Source organism: Peromyscus maniculatus, chromosome 19, assembly GCF_049852395.1.
Source record: "Peromyscus maniculatus bairdii isolate BWxNUB_F1_BW_parent chromosome 19, HU_Pman_BW_mat_3.1, whole genome shotgun sequence".
In the NCBI taxonomy this organism is placed as follows: domain Eukaryota; kingdom Metazoa; phylum Chordata; class Mammalia; order Rodentia; family Cricetidae; genus Peromyscus; species Peromyscus maniculatus.
In genome coordinates this window covers 5611492-5637236 of record NC_134870.1, presented here as the reverse complement: position 1 = coordinate 5637236, position 25745 = coordinate 5611492, and the positions used below count along the sequence as shown (strand labels likewise).

The 25745-nt window shown below is 43.1% G+C and overlaps 1 protein-coding gene across 8 annotated transcripts in view; it reads left to right on the top strand.

Moving 5' to 3' along the window:
- Ss18 (SS18 subunit of BAF chromatin remodeling complex) overlaps nt 1–18127 on the top strand; it is a 130910-nt gene extending 112783 nt beyond the window's left edge. For 5 of the 8 annotated variants that reach the window (XM_076554764.1, XM_042264348.2, XM_006983044.3 and 2 more), the window contains 6 exons: nt 3589–3756; nt 4436–4540; nt 7376–7468; nt 8158–8277; nt 10412–10545; nt 16463–18127. In XM_076554764.1, coding sequence (XP_076410879.1) covers nt 3589–3756; nt 4436–4540; nt 7376–7468; nt 8158–8277; nt 10412–10545; nt 16463–16489 — 647 coding nt within the window. In that variant the 3' untranslated portion in view covers nt 16490–18127. The remainder of the gene's footprint in view (nt 1–3588; nt 3757–4435; nt 4541–7375; nt 7469–8157; nt 8278–10411; nt 10546–16462) is intronic. The other 3 variants (XM_076554762.1, XM_006983046.3, XM_016001606.3) reach the window with 2 other exon arrangements.
- Nucleotides 18128–25745: the final 7618 nt, after the last annotated feature.

Here is a 25745-nt window from a genome sequence, read left to right as displayed (position 1 = left end):
CAACACCCTGGGTTTGAGAAGAGGAAAGGAATAAAGGTTTTTTAACGTGACTGAACACAATAGAAAAAAATAGCAGCTTGAGTTGTGTTGCAAGGGAAAAAAAGAGGTACAATTGAATGGCAGTTAACTAGTGCATTGTATCCTTTACTAATATACTTGTAATTAATGCTTAGTGCTATTTTTATGAATTGACTGATCATGTTGTAGTTTCTCTTTAGATTTTCTTGCTGGGGTTGTACCCTTAGGTGCATCCATACAGCACAAGTATTCTACACCAAGCTACATCTCACCTTGTCAACTTCCACTCCAGTAGCAGTAGTTTTCTAATGAGGACTCGGCAGGACAGAGTCTAAATGCACTCATTCTAGTAGCTGCTATAAGAATTCTGTTGCCCCCTTCCCACACCTCTATTTTGAATGTGAAATTAATGGGGAAAAAATAAACTCCCAAATTTTTTACATTGTATTTTTAATAGTCCATATGAATGGACTATTAAATGTCTAATGTCTACTGTATTCATCTTTAGCTTTTAGATTGCTTGAGAAGTAGAGAAATACCACTGGTGCTGATGTACTTCGGCCTTGTAGGATTGAAAGAGCAGTAGAATTTGGAATTCCTTTGGATTTTTAAGTCTCTGAAAAATATTGAAATTAGTTTTATAAATGAGCATATAAAGTACTGGGCTCCATTATGATATTGTCATATGCATTTCATTATACTTTGTTTTAACTTGTCCACCTGCCCGACTGCCCTCCCTGGGCCTGGCCCCTCCGGCTGGTCCCCTTCTTTCCTGTCACGTGTACTCTCTTTCCCTGTAGGGTCTCTAGCTCCCTGTCATGGTCTCCTTTCTAGTTGGACCTTGTGAGTAAAAACTGTTTTCACCATTTAATAGTTTGTGAAAAAGTTTAAATTGACACAAAAGTTAAAGTAACAAAAACCAACAGTGTGCTGCGGAAGTGGCGTGTGCTGTGGGATCCGTGCACACACACAGACCTGCATGGAGAGGGGCAGGAGCACTGAAAAGCCAAGAGGCAGGGACCGTGGCTGCTCTGTTCCCGGCCTGCTTCACAGTGCTTGAGGTCATGTGGTCTGTTTCTTTGATGACTAGGAATTGGAACCAAACGTCATGGCATACTCTGGAAAGATGGCTAATGAAACAGCAAATAAGCCAAATTAGAAGAGAAAAGCCTCTGGAGATGACCACGGTTACATTTGCTAGAAGCAGTGCATTTTTTATTCACAAACATTAATTGTAGCTTTCCTTAATAGAATTTTATTAATTGTCAGGTGTAAGAGTTTCACAAATTGTTATTTTGTGTTAAGAATGTGCTTCACAAGCTCCCTGTACATAATTCTTTGGACTTAGATTGAAGTCTTGATACCAGGGCTTGCTTTGAGAAATCGACTAAAATTCTTTAAGATGAAGTGAAGTGGACCAGTGGGGTGGTTTGGTGGGTAGGAATGTTGGCTGCACACCCCTGAGAACCTGAGTTCATTCCTCTGCTCGTGGCGGAAGGGCAGAACTGACTTCCAAAACTGTCATCTAGAGGGCTATAGAGGCGGCCCAGTGGTTACTGGGTCACTCTCGAAGACCCGGGTTCAGTTATCAGCACTCAAATGATAGTTCACAGCCATCCACAACTCCAGTTCCAAGGAGTCTGATACACACACACACACACACACACACACACACACACACACACACACACACACACGCAGGATAGAAGAGGCGTGCACGTGGAACGCAGACCTGAGGTTGGTCTGGTCTGGGTCTCGGGATTCCTTGGTTGCCAGAGGCTCACGGGAAATGCGTGTGAAGGCCGACTGGCTCCGGGGGTGCCCAGGGTTCGCTTCCTCACTGCTCTTCCTGAGCTCTTCTCCCTGCTGTGAAGACTTCATTTCCATATTGAAGGCCCCAGAGTAAGCTTTGGGAAGCTTATATTTATAATAAAGATTGGAGAGAAAAGAATTTGAAACAAAGCTGAGCAGACAAAGGTGGGTAGGAAGAAAATAGCTCTGAAAAAGCATTTCTTGAGACGAAACAGTTGGCCCCATTGTCAAGGAGGTAGAGTGGCAGGCTCCGGTTATCCCTGTAAACTGAGTGGCTTGCTGGTGTTTAGATGTTTGTTTATGTTAGTATTGCGCCTCTCGTCCAGCTGTGTCACTTCTGCCTGCAGAACTTTGCCGAGTTCTCTGGTCTTCGTGTTGTACACTTTCTTAAGTGACCCCCAGGCGAGGGAGGGGTGGTATGTAAGTGGGGCGCTCCCGCACTCCTGAGAGGGGAGCGAGAGTAGTGGAGTGAGGAGCTCTGAAGCCTCTGAGGGAGCAGCTTACCCTGCTAGGTGGCAGCATGAGGTGGGCTGGCCGCTGCTGTATGGGCAGATTGTCGCTGCATGTGCATGTATGCATGTGCATGTATGCCCACAGAACTGGAGCTGCAGACAGTTGCTGGCTGCAATGTGGGCGCTGGGAATTGAAGCAGAGTCCTTTCCACGAACAGCTGAACCATCTCTCCAGTCTGCAGGACTGCAGTGCTTCTTAATCAACAACTAAACCTTCTCATCCCACCTTTTGTCTCTCCACCCTAAAAGCTCCCAGGAGAAGGACTGTAATAAAGCATGGGCTCAGAAAACAGACCTGCACCATCTCCAGTGAGAACCCAGAAGCAAAGGCACACCGCTGCAGCACGCAGCAAAGCTGCAGCACAGCGAGGCACACAGCGAGGCACACAGCGAGGCACACCAAGCACACAAAATAAGTTTTTCTTTATAAAAGAAGCATTGTGGTCCTTTGATTTCAAGTTTATAAAGCTTGTAAAAAAATTGGGGAAGGAAAAGGGTTTTGTTTTGTTTTTTTTGAAATTTTGTCCTCAAAGTGAAGTTTATAAAATTCAACCGATCTGTTTGTGAAGTGCTTTTATAGGTTTCTACCTACCACTATTGAATAAATGTCTATTAAAAAGAATGAAAGGTAGGGTCAGAGGCGTGGCTCAGTGGGGAAGAGCATTCATACTGGGCAACTCAGAAGCTCCTGTAACTCCTGCTCTAGGGGCTCGGATGCCCTCTTCCAGCCTCACTGGGTGCCTGCATGCATGTGATGTGTATAAATTGTGAAGCTCACGTACTTACATACAAATGGATAAATCTTTACCCTCCCCTCCGCAGAAAAGAATGAAATGGAAATCCAGAAGTTTGGTTTTCTGTGTTGGTTTGACTACTGATTTGATAGGGAACATTTGTGGAGTTTACTTATCATGGCTTTTCTAATACTGCAGTAAGATAATTTTGTCTAGAGAGATGGTATAGGAAATATGGTATAGAAAATGCCCATGTTCAGGAAGAGGTTACTGTCTCCATTTTGACTTTAAAAAAAATGACTTTAGGTGGACCTGAGATTTGGTTGTTTTTTTCTTACTTGCACATGAACTTGGGCATGTGAGCTTTATGCAAAAACTCATTTATACTTGAAGTCAGTTTTCCCTGTTTGATTGCACATTTTGTATATTATATTTTAAAAAATTCTTGCATCTATCTTAGGATATTGAAGTGTTACCAGAATACTGTGTATTAATGTTTTATGTGTCCTCAGGTCCCATGATGCATCAGCAGCCTCCTTCCCAGCAGTACAACATGCCACCTGGAGGTGGGCAGCACTACCAAGGACAGCAGCCGCCCATGGGCATGATGGGTCAAGTTAACCAAGGCAGCCACATGATGGGCCAGAGACAGATGCCTCCATATAGACCACCACAGCAGGGTGAGAGCCATTTGGAACGTGCCTTGCTCAATGTATATAACAGTGATTGGAAGGCTTTAAATTTTAATGAACTTTTTATCTAGGTAAACCCAGGGCTTTTTTTTTGGATTCCCCTCACATCCCCTCCCTAAGGTAGCAGGGTTTAGGGCACAGAAGGTCATGAGGCATATAGGAGCTTCCCAGCACACAGCTTCCTTTTGTCTGTTATTTTCTAGGAAAATACTACATCATGAAGTTTTTTTTTTTATCACAATTTACTCATTTACAACAGAAAATACCTAAAAAAAAAAAAAAAAAAAAAAAGAAAGAAAAAGAAACTACTAAAAGAAACTCCTAAATATATGACCAAGGACAAAGTCGATTTTACTTCAAAATGCACTAATACTAAAGTAAAAAGAAATGAGTTTCCTACCAGCTTCAGCCCCTTCTGAAGAGGTTGTTTGAGTTGGTTTGTTGGATATTATTTATTTGTATGGTCTTATATTAACTATAGATGTGACTTGTGGACCTGCTGTGTGTATCTGTGTGTGTGTGGAAATAGTGAAAACGTCAGAAGGGCAGAGCACTGGAGGGGAGTCGACAGCTGAGGAGTAGCCTCTCTTAGTATGAGGTTAGGAAGAACGCCTGTGATGACCTCGAGGACAAATGATTTACATCTTGACTGGTTGTGGTTTTTCAGGCCCACCACAGCAGTTCTCAGGCCAGGAAGACTATTATGGGGACCAATACAGTCATGGTGGACAAGGTCCTCCAGAAGGCATGAACCAGCAGTATTACCCTGATGGTAATCTCTCCTAATGCTAACCTTCCCGTTTTCTATCCCTGCCCAGTATTGATGTAGACAGCATTTCATAGCTTTTTAATGAAGGGTGAAGAAACTACCTCTTGTTTCTTCCTTTAGAGACATTTGGGTATTCTACAGTAGCAGCAGTAAGCACATTTGTTTGTAATTAATTCACGGTATATTTGTATAGTTACTGTTAGTGCCGTCAGGAGTTGCATTCCGTCACTAGAATCTTGTCTCACATAAAGAGGCTCCTTTTATATTTAGGATTGTTCATTTGAATCTCAAACAAATGTTACTGATTTCTTTCGTCTTCTTTTTTTTTGTAATATTTTTATAGAGATTTAATTCACCTGCTGTAAAGTATCACCCATTGGTTTAAAGAATATGGCTCTGTAGAACCATAGAGAATATAGTTCCTGAGTATTTTCACTTTATCTAATGTTACATTCTTGTGAAGGAACTGTAGCTTATGTTCTTGCTTGCCTTTGAGAAAAGATGTGTCCACAGCACAGCAGTAGACAGGTGCACTGACTCGTACTGAATGAACAAGGCTTTTGGCTTTTCAGTTTGCCTTCTCCCCACCCCCCTATAGAAGGGAAGGTGAATTGGGAGAAGTTGACTTTACCGAGGAAGGGCTAAGAAAGTACATACAATGATAATCCAGGCGCACAAGTAGATTTTTTACTGTGCATTTTAAAATCTTTTTGTTTGAAAATTTTGTATTTTAATGTTAAAATTATCTAAATATATAGAACTGGTGAAGTGATAGGTGGCTATATTACATAGTGATTTGTCTTATAATGAAATGGTTTGCCAAAATATTGGTCTATATAGTAAATTCTGTTGTTATTTTTAATGTAAATTATATAGCAAAGAAACTTCAGGATAAAGTGTTAGGACCCCTTGGCTAGAACCTAATGCAAGCCAACAAGAAGATGGAGTTTGGTCTGTTGCAAAGGCATTTCACCTGCCGCTTTCATGAGTGTATGAAGGATGAAGGTGTATCTGCATTAGACACCAACTGTCACCACAGAGGTCCTGATGAAGCAGAGAGAAGAGGCAGGCTCTTGTTGAACTTTCCACACAATAAACGTTTATTAATAATGATGGTGTATCTAGGTAATTCTGGTTAGAACAGTGTATTTTTTAATGCCAGATATTCTTGCCATGAAATATTCAGAATGTTGTTCTTTTTTCTTTCCTTATTTCTATGTAGATATATTCAATTTTTAAATTTAGAAACTTTAATAAGATAATAATATGTTTACAGAAAAATTTAAAAGATTGACATCTACCTACTAAATATAAGTATTCTGAGAATAAATGAGTTTTTAATCAACTTTAAAGTACATCTTAAGCAATTATGTTGAACTTGGTGTTTTTTGGTCCTGGGTATTTCCTTAGATGTGAAATTTGTCTTATCTTAATCCTTTCTATTCAAAGTAGACCCACTACTTTTATAAATATTAAAACTTAAAGTTATTATAATTACTTGTGCTAGTATGTTTTCAATTTAAATGGTATCATGTTTTCACAGGTGTGTATAAGTCTTGCCATATACAGAGTATTCCATTTATATCAACAATTATATTTTCCTAGGCAAATTTGAGCAGCATCTCTTTTTATGTCCAGATGTAATCATGTCCATAAAGACCTGGATGAGTACCTGGCTGAGGTTTTCTGCACAGGGCCAGGCAGTGAATGCTTTGGTCTTTAAGCCCTATGGTCTTGCTCTCGGATTGCAAATGCAAACCATCCTCACCAAAATCATGAGAGCAGCTGTAGACAGTGCTCAGGGGATGGGCATGATCGGATCTCAGCGAAACGCAGATCTAACAGGCCGCTGGCCTAGTAAGCTGCTTGGTCATCTTGCCAACCCTTAAAATGGCTTGGGGGCTTTAAATCCTAACACAATGAGTGTAACTGTAGTCCTTCCTCCTAACTAGGCATTCTCAGAACATTAGTGCCATGTTTTAGCAATTGAAAAGTGAAACTTCAAAGAATGAGAAAATAATTAGTCTATCAGTGAAAGTTACTGTGTCATAAAACTTGGGGTGTTTTCTAACTTAGAAATTATAAATTTTATGAAGTTTTATATTCAGGATACTCTAGAAATATTTCTAGAGATGCCTAAAATGACAGCATTGAGAAATACATTTTCTACTTGTGCTTCACAGGCAGGTGGGTCCCTATGAGTTTAAGGCCAGCCTGATTTATATAGAGTTCAAAGAAGCCGGGGTGAGAGACCCTATCTTAAATTTTTTTTCTTGCATCTGAAAATACTGTGCAAAACACTTGTACTTGATGCAATAAAATTTTGAGAGTGTTAAAAACTCACTTCAGCTTCTTTCAGGGGAAAAACTTAAGGACCTCTTGTATAATTTGTGTTGTTTTTCGTATATGCTGTGGAAATGGTGACCAGCAGAACAGGGGTTTGATAAAGTACTGTAATTGCATACTGTTCATTCTGATTCAGCTTGATTTACTCACATGCGAGAGGCCTAAATGTTCTTATTTTCTCTTTAAAAATAGAATATAAGGTTTTTGTTTTTGTTTTTTTGCCCTCAGTGAGGGATATCAAAGTTAAGAGAATGAGTGTAACATTTCTAAAACTATTGCTCTTTGCTTTGAAAAAGTGTGCATGTTATCGCACTGTGAAAGCATTCACGTTGGTAAATACTTGCTAATGCAATTAAAATTATTTCTTATGTATTTCCATTTCTTTTTCTTTCTTTTTTTTTCTTTTCTTCAGTTTTATCTTAAAGTTTAATTGTAGGGTTTTCACTCAGTGGCCATTAACGTTTCTTCCTGTCTCTTGTCGAATTGATGTAGGTCATAATGATTACGGTTATCAGCAACCGTCGTATCCTGAACAAGGCTACGATAGGCCTTATGAGGATTCCTCACAACATTACTACGAAGGAGGTATCTATATACCTTCACACACATACACATGCACACCCCTTCTGCAGGAATGGCAGTTCTTGCATAGGACAGTGTCTTCCCATGCAAAGCTCTTGTAGAGTACTAGTTGCTGGCTTTCTGGAAAATTACAGGGCCCCAAACAACCTTACAAATATTTAGAATGTAACCACGATGTGTCATTTCTAACAGCAGTAAAAAGACTAAAACATTTAAAAATGCTTTTTTGCTCCGTGGAAATTTCCTCTTTGAACATAAACCCATCGGTCCCCATCCCCTACCCCGTGTGTGTTTGTACCTGTGTATTACTACATCTCAGCATAGTGCCTCTAGGGAACAGCTTGCTGGTGTTGTGTAGCTAGTGTGTGCTCTCGTAGCTGTCTTTAATTTTGTCTTTTTTATTTTATTTAGCGTAGTCATGATCTTAGGACTGATGCTCCAGTAACTGCAATGCTCGTGTGGCAGAGACGCTGACAGGGCTGCAGTTCAGCCTTGCACACTTGGCTTTAACTGCAGTTTGTTTGGCCGAAATCCTTCTGTTTGGTTTGAGTTTTCCTTTGTTTTGTTAACTTTAAAAATCAGTATGGCATTTCATTCATTGTTGTATTGTTGGCTGTGCATCTGAGAGGGAAACCCCGCGTCCTTGGGCCGACTTCTCAGTGCTTTGCCCGCCTCTCTCCGTTCTCCTGTAGGGAACTCACAGTACGGCCAGCAGCAGGACGCTTACCAAGGACCGCCGCCTCAGCAAGGCTACCCACCCCAGCAGCAGCAGTACCCGGGGCAGCAGTACCCGGGGCAGCAGCAGGGCTACGGTGAGAGCTCCTTTATCCCGCCTCCCTCCAAAAGGATGTCATGGGGGTGGTTCTAAAGCACACAGTGGTGTTTCAGTTTCTGAGCACTTATTGTGTACATGTGTACACACATGGAACACAGTGCATGTGTCTAAGTCAGAGGATAACCTATTGGAATCGCTTCTTTCCACCATGTGTGGCCTGGAAGTTGAACTTAGGTGGTCAGGTCTGGTGGTGGCAAAGTGCCCTTGCCCACTTGGTCATCTGTCTCTCCAGTTCTTACATTTTTATAAGCATTCTTTTAACCCATCTACTATTACGTGTTTGTTTAGATTATTCATTTAAAGGCATGGTGAAATAACTGTTTCTATGGTAGGTTTTAAGTGTTGTGGGAAATGACATTGAAGTGTCCAAACTGTCAGCTTCCGCTTGAGAAAACCTTCCCTGGAGTCACTAGTTGAGTTTCTAAAGTAGAGCGCTTCTCAGCAGGCGGAATCAGTCCCTTGCCGTTTCTGGGTCTAATCATTGGTTTATAGATAAAGTTAAGGTGTTAACTGTGATTGATTCTCAGAGTGTGATTTTCTTCTAAGATTTACTTAGTTGTATTACATGGGGAGGAGTGTTTCGCCTGCATGTATGGGTGTGCACTATGTGTGTGTCTGTTTATATGGGGAGGAGTGTTTCGCCTGCATGTATGGGTGTGCACTATGTGTGTGTCTGTTTATATGGGGAGGAGTGTTTCGCCTGCATGTATGGGTGTGCACTATGTGTGTGTCTGTTTATATGGGGAGGAGTGTTTCGCCTGCATGTATGGGTGTGCACTGTGTGTGTGTCTGTTTATATGGGGAGGAGTGTTTCGCCTGCATGTATGAGTGTGCACTGTGTGTGTGTCTGTTTATATGGGGAGGAGTGTTTCGCCTGCATGTATGGGTGTGCACTATGTGTGTGTCTGTTTATATGGGGAGGAGTGTTTCGCCTGCATGTATGAGTGTGCACTGTGTGTGTGTCTGTTTATATGGGGAGGAGTGTTTCGCCTGCATGTATGGGTGTGCACTATGTGTGTGTCTGTTTATATGGGGAGGAGTGTTTCGCCTGCATGTATGGGTGTGCACTATGTGTGTGTCTGTTTATATGGGGAGGAGTGTTTCGCCTGCATGTATGGGTGTGCACTGTGTGTGTGTCTGTTTATATGGGGAGGAGTGTTTCGCCTGCATGTATGAGTGTGCACTGTGTGTGTGTCTGTTTATATGGGGAGGAGTGTTTCGCCTGCATGTATGGGTGTGCACTATGTGTGTGTCTGTTTATATGGGGAGGAGTGTTTCGCCTGCATGTATGAGTGTGCACTGTGTGTGTGTCTGTTTATATGGGGAGGAGTGTTTCGCCTGCATGTATGGGTGTGCACTATGTGTGTGTCTGTTTATATGGGGAGGAGTGTTTCGCCTGCATGTATGGGTGTGCACTATGTGTGTGTCTGTTTATATGGGGAGGAGTGTTTCGCCTGCATGTATGGGTGTGCACTGTGTGTGTGTCTGTTTATATGGGGAGGAGTGTTTCACCTGCATGTATGAGTGTGCACTATGTATGGATGGTGTTTCAGGAAGTTTGAAGAGGGCATGGGATCCCTCAGAACTGGAGTTAGTCAACTTTTTTCACATATAGCTTGTGAGTTTTTAAGTCTTTGTTTTTGTTTTAAAATACTGTGGAGGTAAGTTTATTGATGGTGGTGTAATCTTACCATTTTGATGATTTCAAATGTGAATTTAGTCACACAGTTAGAAATGTCATTAATTCCCCAACTTTATTCAGAAATTATGTCATTATTTGGACTGGCTTCTTAGTTATACTGGTGTACACAGATAGATGCAGAGATTAACTTTGTTATTATCATGGAGTTGCCCTGATTTATTGCTTCTTGAGTCTGTCTTACCAGCCCCCAGTGTGTGCATTTAGCACACTTATTTCACTGAAGCAGCATTCCAATGTTTTCCCTTCTACTACAACCATGAACATTTATTTCACAACACATCCTGAGAGGCAAGATGCTAAACTGTCCTTTTCAGTTAGACACAAGATGTAACATCTCATTTGAAATCCTGAAATTGTGAAGACTCAGTACAGCTTTACTGAGCGTTTGTTGGTATTAACTATCTTGCAGGTCCTTCCCAGGGCGGTCCAGGTCCTCAGTATCCTAATTATCCTCAGGGTCAAGGTCAGCAGTATGGGGGCTACCGAGCAGCACAGCCGGGACCACCCCAGCCACCCCAGCAGAGGCCTTATGGGTACGACCAGGTGAGTTGGGTGCCACCGTGGCATCACCACACTGTTAGTCATCTGCATGGATTCTTGTTGTTTCACTGATTTTCCAGTCAAGATTTTTGCCATGTTGCCCAAACTGGTTTTGAACTCCCGATCCACCAGTCCCAGCCTCCAGGAACTGGAATTTCAGGCATGGGCCATCACACATACCCCTTCTCTTGTTTGCCAGCTGCTGTTCCACTCCAGTACAGGTACTTGAAACTATTTTAGAATGTCAGTACAGTTCAGTCACGGTTCCTTCTCCTTGTGAAACAACTTGAACTAAGACAGCAGCGCATTGTCCGCGGGCACACCGTCCACGCGTGTTTCTCTGCTGCCCCTTACGTTTGTTGAGAGTGCATCTGGCCCGGCTTGTCTCAGCTCCCAGTGCAGCTCACCTGGCACATGCTGCCTTTGCTGTCAGAGCTCTTTGCATTGGAACTGCCCTGCTTAGTCCTTCCTCACGTATCTGTCGCCAAGTGTTTCTCTCTACCCTTAGATTTCAAATGTTGAGATGTGTCTTATCCTGAGATAAGAGTCCCTGGGATCTAGTAGTAGTCATCTGAGTTTTGATCTTTTTAACCAAACTTCTCAGACTTGTAACGTGTGCCTTAGGCACTTAGGTTGCCCCTGTTCTCACTCACTCGCTACAGGAATAATGTATTGGCCACAGAATGTTTCAGTTTTGTGCGGTGAGGACATTTTGATATTTTCACAACTTGTAACGTACTAAAATGGGGAGTTTTGAACATGGGATTGTGTATAGTTTTAAATGCGGGATCTGAGGCCGCTGGAGAGGATGTTCTCATTTGAGGGACAGCCCAGGTGCTGCATTGGCTGGCGGTGGAGCCACCAGCAGCTCTTCCTGCCCTCCGTCATGCCCCAGCCCCGTGTGCCTACACTTGCTCTTTAGTGAAGACGAGAGGACAGAGACTAACAGAACGGGGAAGCGGGTAGAAGCCCTGCCTGCTTTTCAGAAGAGCAGAGTCGGAGGAGAGGGCAGAAATTAAGTTTTATTTTATTTATTTGGCTTATATTGGGTATATGAGTGTTATGCCCACGTGTATGTCTGCACCGTGTGTGTGCAGTGCCTGTGAAGGTCAGAAGAATGTACTAGGTTCCCTGGAACTTGAGTTAAAGACAGCTGGGAACTGCCATGTTAGTGCTGGGGATTGAACCCAGGTCCTCTGGAAGAGCAGCCAGTGCTCTTAACTGCCGAGCCCGAGTATGGAAAGTGGGGTTCCTCTCGACCGTTTAAGGTCTGCCGAGGGAAGGAGGCGGCTCGCTATGAGAGCACTGGCTGCAGTGGTGGAGGACCCAGTCCGTGGCTCACAGCCAGCGGTGGTCCAGCTCCAGCGCGGTCCTCCCGACTGCCACGCGGGCACTGCATTCCTGTGCCTAGACCCATACACAGATACACACGCATTATTTCAGATCGTTTTTTAAAAACTAAAAATCTGGTTATATAACTTGATTGATTCTAAACTCTAGATGAACATTTTAAAAGGGGAGACTCATAGTCACATGGCTGTTGTTCTTCCACACATGCCGGGCAGGTGGGACGGATGCTGAGGGGTGTAGAGCGACTGTCTCCATCTTCCTTCTTTTAACGTTGGCCCATGCTCCTGTCTCACACCTAGAGGTCAGAGGTCGTTAGCGTGCGTCTACATCACTCTCCTACTTCTCTTGCCTTTACAGTTCTTCCTTAGTCCATCTGAACTGCAGATCAGAGAGCGTAGGAGTTTGAGGAAGTTACTGAGCAGCGTTATACCTGCTGTCTGTTGGGATTTTTAAATTGGTGTGGTGTGTATTCATGTGTGTTCTTATACTGAGGCAAGGTCTTTCGCTTGAACCCAGCACACAGCTGTTTCTCTGGTCTAGCTAGCCAGCTTGCTGTAGGATCCCATGTCTGTTCCTCTGGCTCTGGGGTTCCAGGCAGGCTGCTGTGCCTATCCAGCCTCTGATCTCTTTATTTTTGAGGGTGGAAGCAGGAAGGAGAACCAAAGCATATTCCTCAGCCCAGTAGTGACAGAATTGTCGTGGTAGTTTATGTAGTTTGGACAGATAAATTGAGGACCAACACTTCTTTTTTTTTTTTTTTTTGGTTTTTCGAGACAGGGTTTCTCTGTGTAGCTTTGCGCCTTTCCTGGAGTTCACTTGGTAGCCCAGGCTGGCCTCGAACTCACAGAGATCCGCCTGGCTCTGCCTCCCGAGTGCTGGGATTAAAGGCGTGCGCCACCAACGCCCGGCTGAGGACCAACACTTCTTGATGGTGCGTTCATGGTCTCCATCTCTAACCTGTTCCTTGAGTTGACAACCTTGAATTGTCCTTAGCGTGTGTACCCCTCTTTTAGTAAGTTGAACATTGAGCCAAGTAACAAATCTCACGACCATTTAATCCAGTAGCTAGCTATTTTCAAAACCTTCTCTTCTTAAGTCAATACTCAGCTGTCACCCATTTGGCCCGGGTCTGGCTTCCTGGCTTAGCTGACTCCACCCTGCTGCTATCCACAGGACCTGGAGTGATCTTCTGATAGCAGCAGCAGCAGCCAGATTCTGACCCCTTCCCTCGGGGTGGCTTCAGTATCACAGAGGTTTAAGGGCTCCACCCTGCATTGGCCCCAGGAAGGATGACTTCTTTCCAGTCTTCTGCTGCACACTTCAGCACTGTGTATTGACACCACCAGTTGCTCCTGAAACGCTCCCCTCTACCCGCAGTCCCTCACCTGAAACGTTCCCCTCTATCCACAGTCCCTCACCTGAAATGCTCCCCTCTACCCGCAGTCCCTCACCTGAAACGTTCCCCTCTACCCGCAGTCCCTCACCTGAAACGTTCCCCTCTACCCGCAGTCCCTCACCTGAAACGTTCCCCTCTACCCGCAGTCCCTCACCTGAAACGTTCCCCTCTACCCGCAGTCCCTCACCTGAAACGCTCCCCTCTACCCGCAGTCCCTCACCTGAAACGTTCCCCTCTATCCACAGTCCCTCACCTGAAATGCTCCCCTCTACCCGCAGTCCCTCACCTGAAACGTTCCCCTCTACCCGCAGTCCCTCACCTGAAACGTTCCCCTCTACCCGCAGTCCCTCACCTGAAACGCTCCCCTCTAGCCGCAGTCCCTCCAACTGGCTTCGTCAGGTGGCTGCAGTCGTGAATGTTTGTCGTTGGATTACGTGGTCTTCCTTTATATTTTGAAATAGCCAGGGGTAGTGACTGATGCCCGTAATCTGAGCACTGGGGAGATTGAGACACAGTGGATCACGAGTTCAAGGTCATCCTCGGGTACATAGTAAGTTGGATGCCTGATCTACATCCGACTGTCAGAAAACACAAACCAAAAGAGCTTTCTTGAGGCTTGATTTACACAGTACACATTTAACAAACCACGCATTAAAATTGTACAATTTAATATATTTTAACTGTGTACACCTATGGAATCATCATCAAAACCAAAATAATAAAGTATTCAATGTGCCCCAAAGTTCCTGTGCCACCTTTAAAACCTCCTGCTGGATCCGTCCTCCAAGAGACTAGTTACATGTCATCTGATGCGCCCGCCCCTCCCTAGACAGCTGCTGAGAGTCTTCCTGCCACCGTAGAAGAATAGTTACATGTATCTGACTTCCTTGCTTTTTACATATTTTAAATGTATTTATTGTGCGCGCGCGTGTGTTTGCGCGCGTGTGCGTTCGTGTGCGTGCACATGCTCCTGCAGCAATGCGTGGAGGTCAGAGGACAATTTGTGGTGTCGGGTCTTCTGTCTGTGGGTCCTGGGAACTGAACTCAGGTCATCGCATTTGGCGGCAGGTGCCGCCTACTGAGCCCTCTTTTCTAGCTTGGACTTTTTTTATTGGCCATAATTGTTTGATATTTGCTTACATTGTGATTATAAACGATTCTTTATAGCTAACCAGTTTTCTGTGATAAGGCTTTCTTCCCACTTTCAGTTAAAGTACCTGAACAGCCAGGTATAAGTCTGTGGTCACAGACATTTATTATTTTTTTTCATCTAAATACCTAGGTGTGGAAGTCACACGGGAGGGGTGAAGTCACACGGTAGGGGTGGAAGTCACGTGATAGGGGTGGAAGTCACACGGGAGGGGTGGAGTCACACGGGAGGGGTGGAGTCACACGGGAGGGGTGAAGTCACACGGGAGGGGTGAAGTCACACGGGAGGGGTGGAGTCACACGGGAGGGGTGGAGTCACACGGGAGGGGTGAAGTCACACGGGAGGGGTGGAGTCACACGGGAGGGGTGAAGTCACACGGGAGGGGTGAAGTCACACGGTAGGGGTGGAGTCACAAGAGAGGGGTGGAGTCACACGAGAGGGGTGGAGTCACACGAGAGGGGTGGAGTCACATGGTAGGGGTGAAGTCACACGGGAGGGGTGGAGTCACACGATAGGGGTGAAGTCACACGGGAGGGGTGGAGTCACACGAGAGGGGTGAAGTCACACGGGAGGGGTAGACTGTTGCCCTCCTTCTGCACCTGCGTCCTGGAACTCTAGATAGTTACTAGGTGTCAGTGCCTTGTAGTTGATGGCAACTCCCTGTGATAAAACAGACCGAGTGACGCCTTTCCAGAGCTCACGCTGAGGGCGGTAAAGGGCATTGGGAACACTGTTGGAAAAAGGCGAGCACTTTTCCATTGGAGATAGGTTTGCCTCCTGGCCTGTTCACACCAGGCCTGTACACACCGGGCCTGTTCACACCAGGCCTGTACACACGAGTCACACAAAAACACAAGAAGTAGTTGTATTCGGGACCACTGCACAGGCAGCCAGCACAGGACAGCGGTCTCAGATATGAACAACAAATGAGGTGAGCCCTTTGGAAACTGTTAGTGAATGTAGCAGAAACAAATGAATAAGGTCTTTTCCTAGATAGAAAAGAAACTCCCTAAAGATAAGTGTGAACAAAAACCTTGTTATACATTTGCTGGTGTGTACACGGGTGTGTACGCGCTCACATGTGCACGCTGGCACCATGGCACACCTGTGGCAATCAGACCATTGCGGGAGTTATTTTCTTTTCCCAACTCTAGATCCTGAACTCCTCAGTCTTGAGGCCTCATGGCAAGTCAGCTGAGCCTTCTCACCAGGCTCCTTTCCAGCAACTGTGTGCAGTATACTCTCCTCATTAGCATCCCACATCACACCTGCACAGGGGATGTTTCCCATCACTGTTGAGACTAGGTGCGTTACAGTTAATCAGTAAGTTAACTCACTGATTTTGAGACAAGGTTTCACCATAGTCTTGATCTCAGACTTCTAGGCTGAAGCAGCCCTCTTTAGAGGCCTCCATAGTGGCTTGGACAGCAGACATAAACCATGGTGCCTGCTCTTTATGAAAACCTTCTCGTGTCCTGTCTTGGTGAAGGAAACTAAGTCTCAGTATTTTTAGGCAAGGATAAAGGTAGCAGCAGAGTTAGAACTTGAGTTCAGTGTTGGGCTTAGGTTCTGTAACGTGGGACAGTTAACTACAGAGACCAACAGTTACCCTTTTAAAAATGTTTAAGTTTTAGTTTTATATATATACACAAGTCTGTGGGGGTTTGTGCATGTGTTTCTCATAGAACCTAGAACTCTTTATTTTGACTACACTGGCATTAGATCTACCTGCTCACTCTGCTCCCCACTCCCTCCCCCAAATCCTAGGGTTACAGGCGTGTGCTACCAGGTCCAGCTTTGAAGTACTAATCCTTTCTGTAATTTAGGCAGTAAGGTGTATTTGCAATTGAATATAATACCAGGAAAATTAGAGTGATAATACCTAATACATAAACGTTTGAACTTATTGGATGTATAGTTGCTTTCCTGATATGATGACATTACAAATTACATTTGTAATTTTCTGTCTTAAACTAACTTAGGTCAAGCTCTTAACTAATTCTGTTTTTAAATTTATCTTTTAGGGACAATATGGAAATTACCAGCAGTGAAAATGTCCTTACATTCCAATAGCCAGTATCTATTAGCAGCCATATTGTCACAACTTCTGCACTGTGGACACCTCCCTGTGAAGACTCCTTCCATTCCGCCTGGTTTTGGGGAAAATGTTTGGATAAGTGGCTGCTTTATCAGCAGACTTTGTGGGTTAGTTTCTAAAGGCTCAGTAGCTACCAAATATACCTGATTTCACAGTTCTACTCTAGATGGCAACATTGGACAGAAAATGCATTGACAGGAAGTAATTTGCAGCGATTTCGGAACTGCGTTCCAAATGGACTGTCACAGACTGAGAGGTGTCAACAGCTTTGTATGTTTACGAAGGTTGAGGGGTTTCATACTTTTCCACAGATTATTTTGTAAGGGGAAGGGGGAAATGGACACTTTTTACAGCAGCAATATTTTGTATATTATGTTTATTTCATGTGATGAATATGCAAGGCGGCACACTACGCACTGGGCAGAATCAAAACCCTGTCAGTGTGGAGTGTGGTAGATGCTTGGTGAAGACACAGGTGAGGGAGGACAGAAGCACACCGCATGTACTGTTAGTTCTTAGAGGAAAGTCACGTCTCTCTTATCTACCAGTTCAGCAAGGGCACTGGGATACAGTTTCTGAGTACAAAGACATTTTTTTAAAAGCCTTCCAGTTTTGTGCATTAAAGCCTTTTTGTAAAGATGATTTCTAATACTGTTTTCAAATGCAGGCAATAATTATGTTGCATCTGTGAATGTGCAGGTTCGTGCAAATGAAGTGTGAAGCCTCTCAAAACAGCAATAACTGCAGAGGAAAAGGCACTGTTTTTACCTTGTTTGAGCAATCAGGGAGCATAGTGAGTACCGTCCACATATTCTAACCACACCAAAGAGGACTCAGTGCTGATCTGATCGTATTATTTTTTTAACGTTAGTATAATTGGTTCATGGAACAGAGTAAGAGAAGTCCAGGAGACTTTACACACTTTTATTTTAACTTTCTTAATTGGATATAAGTAAAGGGGCTCCTTCATGTTCCTCTCTTCATCTTAGTTACTATAACAGGAAAATGCTTTTGATGGGCGTTTCTCATCTGAATGGAAAGCCTTGAGGCTGTATTTTATGGTTCCTTGTTTTTAAGCATGACGTACATAATCATTATTTGAGATTGGTTATTTTAGCTAAATTTGAGATATTGCACTGGTCAGGAAAGCACACACTGAGAGATTTCTAAACACATCTATTTAAGCATACTTTGAAAACATCTAGCCCAAAGGTAAGTTGCTGTGTCCTCACAGTTGTCTGTGTCCAGGGAATATGACATACTCTTTGTAATTGACTTAGTTTTGTCACTTCTAGCTGGAAACAGAACAGAAAGGTGCTGTAAATTCAAGAAACAAAGCACACTGTTCTCAGCATACTGTAATCAAAGGAGGGGTTCGCGTGTCTGTGTAAGCGAGAGTGTGTGTTTTAAGGTCAGAATAACTTGGTCCACAGAAAATAGGCATCAAGTCTGAACAGATGAGGCATGGGAAGCCTTACTGTGATTGAAATGCTTATAGGTTCTGTGCCAGGTTCTCCCTACCACTGTGTACTTTGTTGCTATTTAAAACTGTATCAACTGTAACGAAAGAATAAATTATTTGTGATTTTAATTTTCTCATTTGTTTCTTTAAATTAGATCTCTTTGACTCTACTGTTTTGTCTGGAGACCATACTCTGGGTTTTTATGTAAGTTCGTCCAGTACGAATAGACTATATTTGTATTCTAGGACTTGATCAAAATTCTCTTGCCATGCCCAAGTTAATTAGAATTAACTGTTCAGTAATCAGTGTGTTGTGTAGGCTGTTTGTTGCAGAATTCTTTCGCTGAAAATGAAGTCCATGAGGCTATAATCAAGATGACTGAATTAGATAAATGAGTTGAGGAGACAAAATTGTGCTGATCCCAACCTGGTGGAGATACGTTATCTCATTTGAAATGAGCTCAGCTGACATTAAGAAATAATTTGTCTTGCCAGCCCATCTTCTGTTGTCTTATTCTCCTTTAATGGAAACTAAAATTGCAATTTTAATAAGCAGAATTTCCTCCAGGACTTTCCTCCTGGAGACTGGTGCATTTGCAAGGTTTAATTGTTTTATAACAGTCCTATTTCGTAAAAGTTTTTAATTGGTGGTGACAAAGATTACCTTACTCCTTTGGTACCTAGTAAGAACAATAACTTCACCGGTAGCTTTTCTACCAAAGTTGACATTTTCATACAGAAAAAAAGTAAAATTTTCATGTTAGCAAATGAATTCTAATGAATAAATATTATAGCATCCCATAAAATCCTAACAGGAGTAGTGTGGTTATTGATAAGGCTTTTCAGAATGATAAGTGTGCCAGTTCTGTTGCGTGCAACTGTTCGCGTTGTTCTGCAGCTTCTTCTGCTGGCACACTGTTGGAGCTTTAATGGATTTTCAAGTCAGAGTGCAGAGTGGGGTCCTGGGCCCCCTGCAGGAGCCCAGTTTGCCCACCTCACAGTCAGTGCTGGTCTTCTGTTGTCTGTACCCCATCTCTCAGGCAGAGGCAGACACTCTTGTGTAGCTCATAAATAGTTCAGTAAGGACCTGAGTGACTTCTCAATTTCACAAGATGCCTTGGACTTGGAGGAATTTTCTGTTCCTGAAATTCTTTATTTTCAAGAGCAATGTTCAGTTAGACACCATCTCAGAACCTGCCTTTCCTTCCACATTAAATAAAAGATTAACAAGCAAATTACCAACAGTGGACGTTTTATATAGCTTTATCCCGCAAAAAATAATTTTTAAGGATCTGGTAGGTTTTCCCTGCTTGAGTTTTGACATATAGTCAGCATATATGTCAAATATACATAATAGATATTCTCATTTTCTTTTCAACAAGAGAAGAATTGTTCTTTGCTGTTTTGTAATGTCTTTCTCTTTTTTTTTTAAATTTAGGATGCTCCTTTCTGAGTTACTTTCCTTTTTTTTTTTTTTTAATATTATAGAAGCAATTTTCATAAAATACCCAGCAGAGTTCTTTATATGTGCTTTGGGGCTGTTTATGTACACTTCATGTCTTGTGTGTTAGCTTTATGTATATGTTGGTCTTTGTCTCTTTGGTGTCTTACAGATGTTTTTATCTGTCGCTTTTAAAACTTTGCATTATGATGTCTTTCACTATATTAAAGGTTTCCTGTAGCAAATTTGTTAAGTAATCCTATTTGCTTGCATTTTAAAAATTCACTTTACTTGCTATGATTTAGGGCATTAACTTTTTTCCATACAAGTAGCCAACTGTTTAGCCATTCATTAAAAAAGTCATTGAGTTCCATTTTATTGCTTTTGTTAAAAATTTGAATATATGTAAGGTATGTTAAATATTTCATTTCAAAGACTATTAGAGTCATTCATAAAATAGAACTACTTAATTGCCACAGAGATGAGGTCTTCTTTTCCTCTGAATTTCTTTTATTGGATAAAAGTCATTTGCAGACTTATAGACAATGACTGGCTTCTTAACAGTAAGAATCATTCAGATATTTACTATGGACTGTCTAGAACATGCTACAATTTATCACTTAAATTGAGAAGTATTTTGATTTTTTTGTACCTGATGATTCTATAGCTGCCTCAAAGTGCCTCTATTGAATTACTAGGGGAAAAAATTAAGAGATCAATAGAAAATCCTTTCTTATTGTTTATTAGTCCTACTCTGAGATAGAAAATCTTGTTTTATTGTTTATTGGTTCGAGTCTCAGAAGGAGATGATGGAATATAATTTCCATTAGTTCAGTAGAATCCAGTAAGCAGGGTGTGAGGGGAAATAGTTTACGTATATACACATATTTAATAAACGTGTATGCCTGTGTTACATGTGTGCACATGCTCCTCTATGGGTAAATATGTTTTTAAATTTTAATGTTTTGGAGCTAGAGAGGCGGCTTAACAAGAACACTTGCTGCTCTTCCAAAGGACCCAGGTTTGGTTCCCAGACTCCCTGTCGTGTGGTTCACAAGCAGCTGCCTGTATCGCTGACTCTAAGGGATCTGACGTCTTCTGGTCTCCGTGTGTACTGGTCTCCGTGTGTACTGGTCTCCGTGTGTACTGGTCTGCACAGGGCATCCACTCATACAGACATGTGCTTAAAAAAACTAGTCATAAAAACCAGTCTTTGAGAATTGTGATGTTTTCCTGAAAAGCTCCGTAATTGATGAATTTGGAGAATGTGGGTAATTGTGATGGCTTTACAAAGCTGGAGCCGTTTGGGAAGAGGGAGTCTCAGAAACTGCCTCATCAAATCGGCGTGTAGGCAAGTCTGGAGTTCATTTTCTTACATAGCTGTAGGTGGTGCGACCCCGGCTGGTGGTCCTGGGTGCTGTAAGACAGCAGGCTGAGCAGGCCAGGAGGGCACAGGCCAGCAGGCAGCTCCCTGCACGGCCTCTGCATCAGCTCCTGCCTCCATGTTCCTGCCTTTATGTTCTGGCCTGACTTCCCCGGATGATGGACTACCTGTTGAGGGGGAAATACACGTTTCCTCCTCAAGTTGCTTTTGCTCGTGGTGTTTGATTATAACAATGGAAGCCCTGAGACAGAGATGCACTCTATTTAAGATGGCATCATTAACTGCATTAGCATGCTGTGAGGTATTTGGTGGCAGTACATTTCAAAATAAAATTACTGTTCCAACAGGTGAATGAGAAGTCCAGAGTATCTCAGTTGCCATCATTCATGTTCCTGCTAGAGACTCTTGACTGTTCCCACTCTCATGTTCCCATCTTCAACAAGATTGCCCCATGTTGGGAGTCTGTGGCTAACCACCTAGAAAGGGTTAACATCCCCCTTTCCGCTCATCATCATGTGACTTTCAGGCCTGTAGGATGTAAGCCGAGCACATGTGTGGATGTGCACTCCCATTTTCTCCTTTCAGTTTTTCCTTGGCTGGAACATGATGCATGGTGTGTGTGTGGGTTCTAGAAGAGTGTGGCAGCATTGAGAGGCAGAGTCAGGTCCCCAGAATGGACCCTGTGATGTCTGCTCTCCAGCTCACGGCTCAGACTGTGACGGGAGGAGATGACACTCACTCCAGTTACTAAGCACTTTTACTGTACAGTCCCCAGTACAGGGTTGTGCAGTACAGTGACCATCATACTTCCCTATGACATGGCCGTTATTTATAAAGTTATTTTTTAAGAATGACAAGTTAACATGTATAGTGTGCTTCATAGTCATAAAGTTCATACTCTGGACCAACAGAGTTGGGCAGAGCCCTTCAGTGCCTTCTGAGACCGTCCTGTGTTCTCTCATCGTGTGAGAAAGATGCCTCACTTCATAGGTGCACACAATTTAAAAATGCTTATAAAAGCAGGGTAGTGCTGGAGCACGCCTTTAATCCCAGCACTTGGGAGGCAGAGGCAGGTGGATCTCTGTGAGTTCAAGGCCAGCCTGGTCTACAGAGTGAGTTCCAGGACAAACAGGGCTACAGAGTGAAAACCTGTCTCAAAAAACCACACCCCCACACACTCACCACGGTGTACTTCCCCCCACTAACCCCTCCACACACACACTCCACCCCCCCCCACACACCCCACCCAATACTGATAGCATACAATAGTTATAGTATGTTTGGTAACTTTGTATAAACTTTGTGAAAGTCTGTTTTTGTTTGGAGATTTGTGAGTCCTTCAGACCCGTGAAGTTTTTCATTTTATTTTGGCTTCTGTTACACACTTGGTCTCTCCATGGCTTCTTGTTTTTTAACTTTTTGGCTTCCCTATTGATGTGCATATTTTGATTGATTGTAGATTGGTTAAAAAAAAAAAACAACAGATGACTAACATTTAATTTTATAGCTGGGTGAGATGCTTAAGGTCTAAAAAGTTATAAAGTTGAAGCAGGAGGATCCTAAGTTTGAAGGAAGCCTTGTCTATGTAGCCAGTGGGGTGGGATGGGGTGGGGTGGAGAAATGATCTTAATAGTAGAAAAACACTTTAAAATAGTGTCATGTTTCATACACACACACACACACACACACACACACATTTTTTTTTTTTTACAACTTTTTAAGACTTAAGAGTGGACCCAAATACTGTTCATGGCTACCACATATTTTCCCTCTTTCCTATGCTTGTGGCTGTACTGAGGAACTGTGTCTGGTAATGATTAGTAAATTAAGATCATGGAAGTGTGGTGGAAGCGTTCTTTGCCGTCCTAATGTCACTCCAGTCGTACTAGTTCCTGTTCACTAATTTCAGTCTTCCTCCCCTCCCAAGATCTCACTTCACAGCAAGACGTTCGCACTTGAAGCTCTCCACGTGAGTCCTCCGTCCTCATTCCCACATAAACAGCCATTTTGAAAACATGAACTGATATTAATTACCCCCTTGGCACCAAAAAGTCAGGATTTCCTGATGCGGCACGCTAATGTAGAACGCATTAGTGCCAAGGCTGGCTCCGAGGGGTAATACTCTCTAAATAAACACTCGATGTTTTTCTTTATTCACGACTCTCAGGCTCTTCTCAAAATCATTCATCCTCTTCACAAACACCACCCCCTTAAAAAGCTGGAGCTTTAATAAGACATAACTGGGTTTTCATAGAAAAGAGTCACATTCAGGCAGATCCGAAACCCTTAGCTCTGGTTCGATGAAGTACGCACATAAATGTGCTGGTGATGAAATGCCTCTGAACAGATCTGCTCCTTAGATGATTCCAGTTTATGTCCAGTAATCCCTGTCACCAAAAATGCACTTTTCACCTTTGGGCTTAATTTCCAGACACAACAAGAAGCCTGCAGCCATGTTTTGGCTTGTTTAGGGATGTGTATGTGATTACGTGAACTTTCCACGGAGGTGTTGGTCGAGAGCACGCCCTTGTACTGGTGTGCGCCTTCTAACGCAGTGTGTAACTAACGCTCACACCTGTGGACCGAAGAGGCCCCCGAGACGGAAACAGCGAGAACATCATGCCAAGCTTGTCCTCCTGGGGTATGAAGCTGGTGGTGGTGGCACTTGGGAAATTGTCCTCTATAGATGGATAGAGACTCAAATCTTTGCGTGGGATCTGATGCTGGGCCAGGCCTGCTGCACTAAGGCGGGGCTGCCCTGGGGCTGCCCAGCTTTCTAACCTTTCAAAAGAGGAAGTAGTTGTCAGTACCTGGGGCTTTATTTTCAAGTGGAGCAGAGTGATGGTAGAAGATGGAGATCTGCCATGGAACCAAGCTGTCCCGGGGCTTGGGTGTTGCTGTGAGGTGTCAGCAGGAACCTAGGATGTCTTTGAGTTGAGTGATAGTGCAAAGTAGTAATCATAGCTGTCGTCGCTTCTTGCTCCTCATTCAGAAAGCGTTAACATTTGTATTGATGGCATTGGGGAGGGGACGGGTGCGGTAGTTTCTAAAAGCCATTAGGGAACAGGCTCTCAAAGGTTTGATTCTGCACTCGGTTTCAGAGTGAATGGAACAAATGTAAGTAGGGAAGGAAACTGGAGAAGTATGAAGTACAACCTTATTACCCAGATGAGCACCTTCAAATTCTGTCAGACTCAGAACATACATCCACACTGTGTGGAAGCAGTGCACACAAGTCTTCAAATAGATGGAGTTACAAGTCAGAACAAATAGTTACATAGGAACTCCATTTGGAAATCTTGTAAGTAAAAAATATAGTCATTGCGAAAATGCCCAATTGGTATAAATTACAGATCGGACGTGGAGAGAAAATGTGGGTGTTAGATGATAGTATGAGAAATTGTCCTATTCCAGAGCACCAGGAAACATTCTTGTAAAAAATATGAAAGAATGTTTCAGACATAGGAAAGCTGAGTGCAGAGTGTTGATACAAGACCTCCAGAGGGGGTTAGGAAAAAGAAGACATGAAGAAAAGCTGACGGTTTCCTACAATGAGTCCAAGTACACACGTAGGCTTGCAGTAGTTCAGTCAGATCAAATAAAAATGAACTAGGTTCACGTGCAGACATTGTGTTGGTGCTTGAGAGGGAAAGCCTTTACCTCAAAGAAAGTGTGTTACCCAGGAACTAAAACCTGGGTAAGAGTTGTCAGCAAACAGGAGGAAAGATCATCAGCTCAGCTGTTAGGATTCTGCAGTGAGGACAGAGACAGCAGTGACCAAGAGGGTACCTCATCCATACAGGGAAGGTGTAGAACTTTAGAACTAAAGATTATATGAAATTGGTAAAATAAAATTTTTTAGTAGGATACTATTTTATTTTTCTATTATCAGCTTGATACAGTATAAATTCTTATCCTAATAGTGAAATGTTTCATTGAGGCTTGCCCAATAATTGAGTAAAACCAAAACTTATTATAAGCCATAGTCATCCTAGGGTTCCCCCCGATATGTAGCCTCCCTGGTTCTGCGGGTTGCAGTCTGATTGTTCTTTGCTTTATATCTAGAATCCACTTATGGGTGAGTACATACCATGTTTGTCCTTCCGGGTTTGGGTTACCTCACTCAGGATGATATTTTCTAGTTCCAAGTAGGATACTATTTTAGGTTTGAAGAGATGGTAACATTAAGTGTGATAGGCTAATCACCCTAATGGCTTCAAGTTTTTATCCCTCTGAGGCCATGCCCCTTGGGTGGGCCTCTTCCAGTCCCCTGGACTGAAAGAATAGAGCTGAAGTTTCTGCCCTTTGCAGGCACATTTGGGTGTGACTCGCTGTGGCCAATGGGATGTTGGCAGATGCCAGCTGAAGCTTGTGGAAGTTCTGTTTCCACTTGTTACTCTGCCATTGCCATGGCAGTCTGCTCAGGCTAGTGTGGGAGGGGATTAAATAGACACACAGGTTAAAGCCAGTGGACACAACTGGACACAGCCAGAAGCAGTCAACACCCTACCAAAAGCTGCCACCACTCAGCCAAATGTACCAAAGATGCACAGGCCAGCCTTCCTAGCCTCACTGGATTCTGCAGGCTCCTGCATTGTGCGTTGTACAAGCCACTGAATTGTGAGCGTGTGTCTTCATTTTGCAGCAGTATTATAGGAATAAATAACAGTCAAGTGGTACAGTGACAAGATCAAGAGTGTGACCAGTAAACTGTATGCTGAGGGTTTTGTGAACAGAACAATCACTGAAAATCTTTAGATTTTCTTTCAGTGTTCCAAGTGAGAGTGTGAGTAATGTTAAAAGTTGAAATGTAAATGTAAGAATCATCATTAAAAGGCAAATTCAGAAAGTTAGAGTCAGAAGAGAAGAAAAGAAGAAGAAATAAAGAAAATGTACTCATCCAATGGAAGTCGTGAATGATG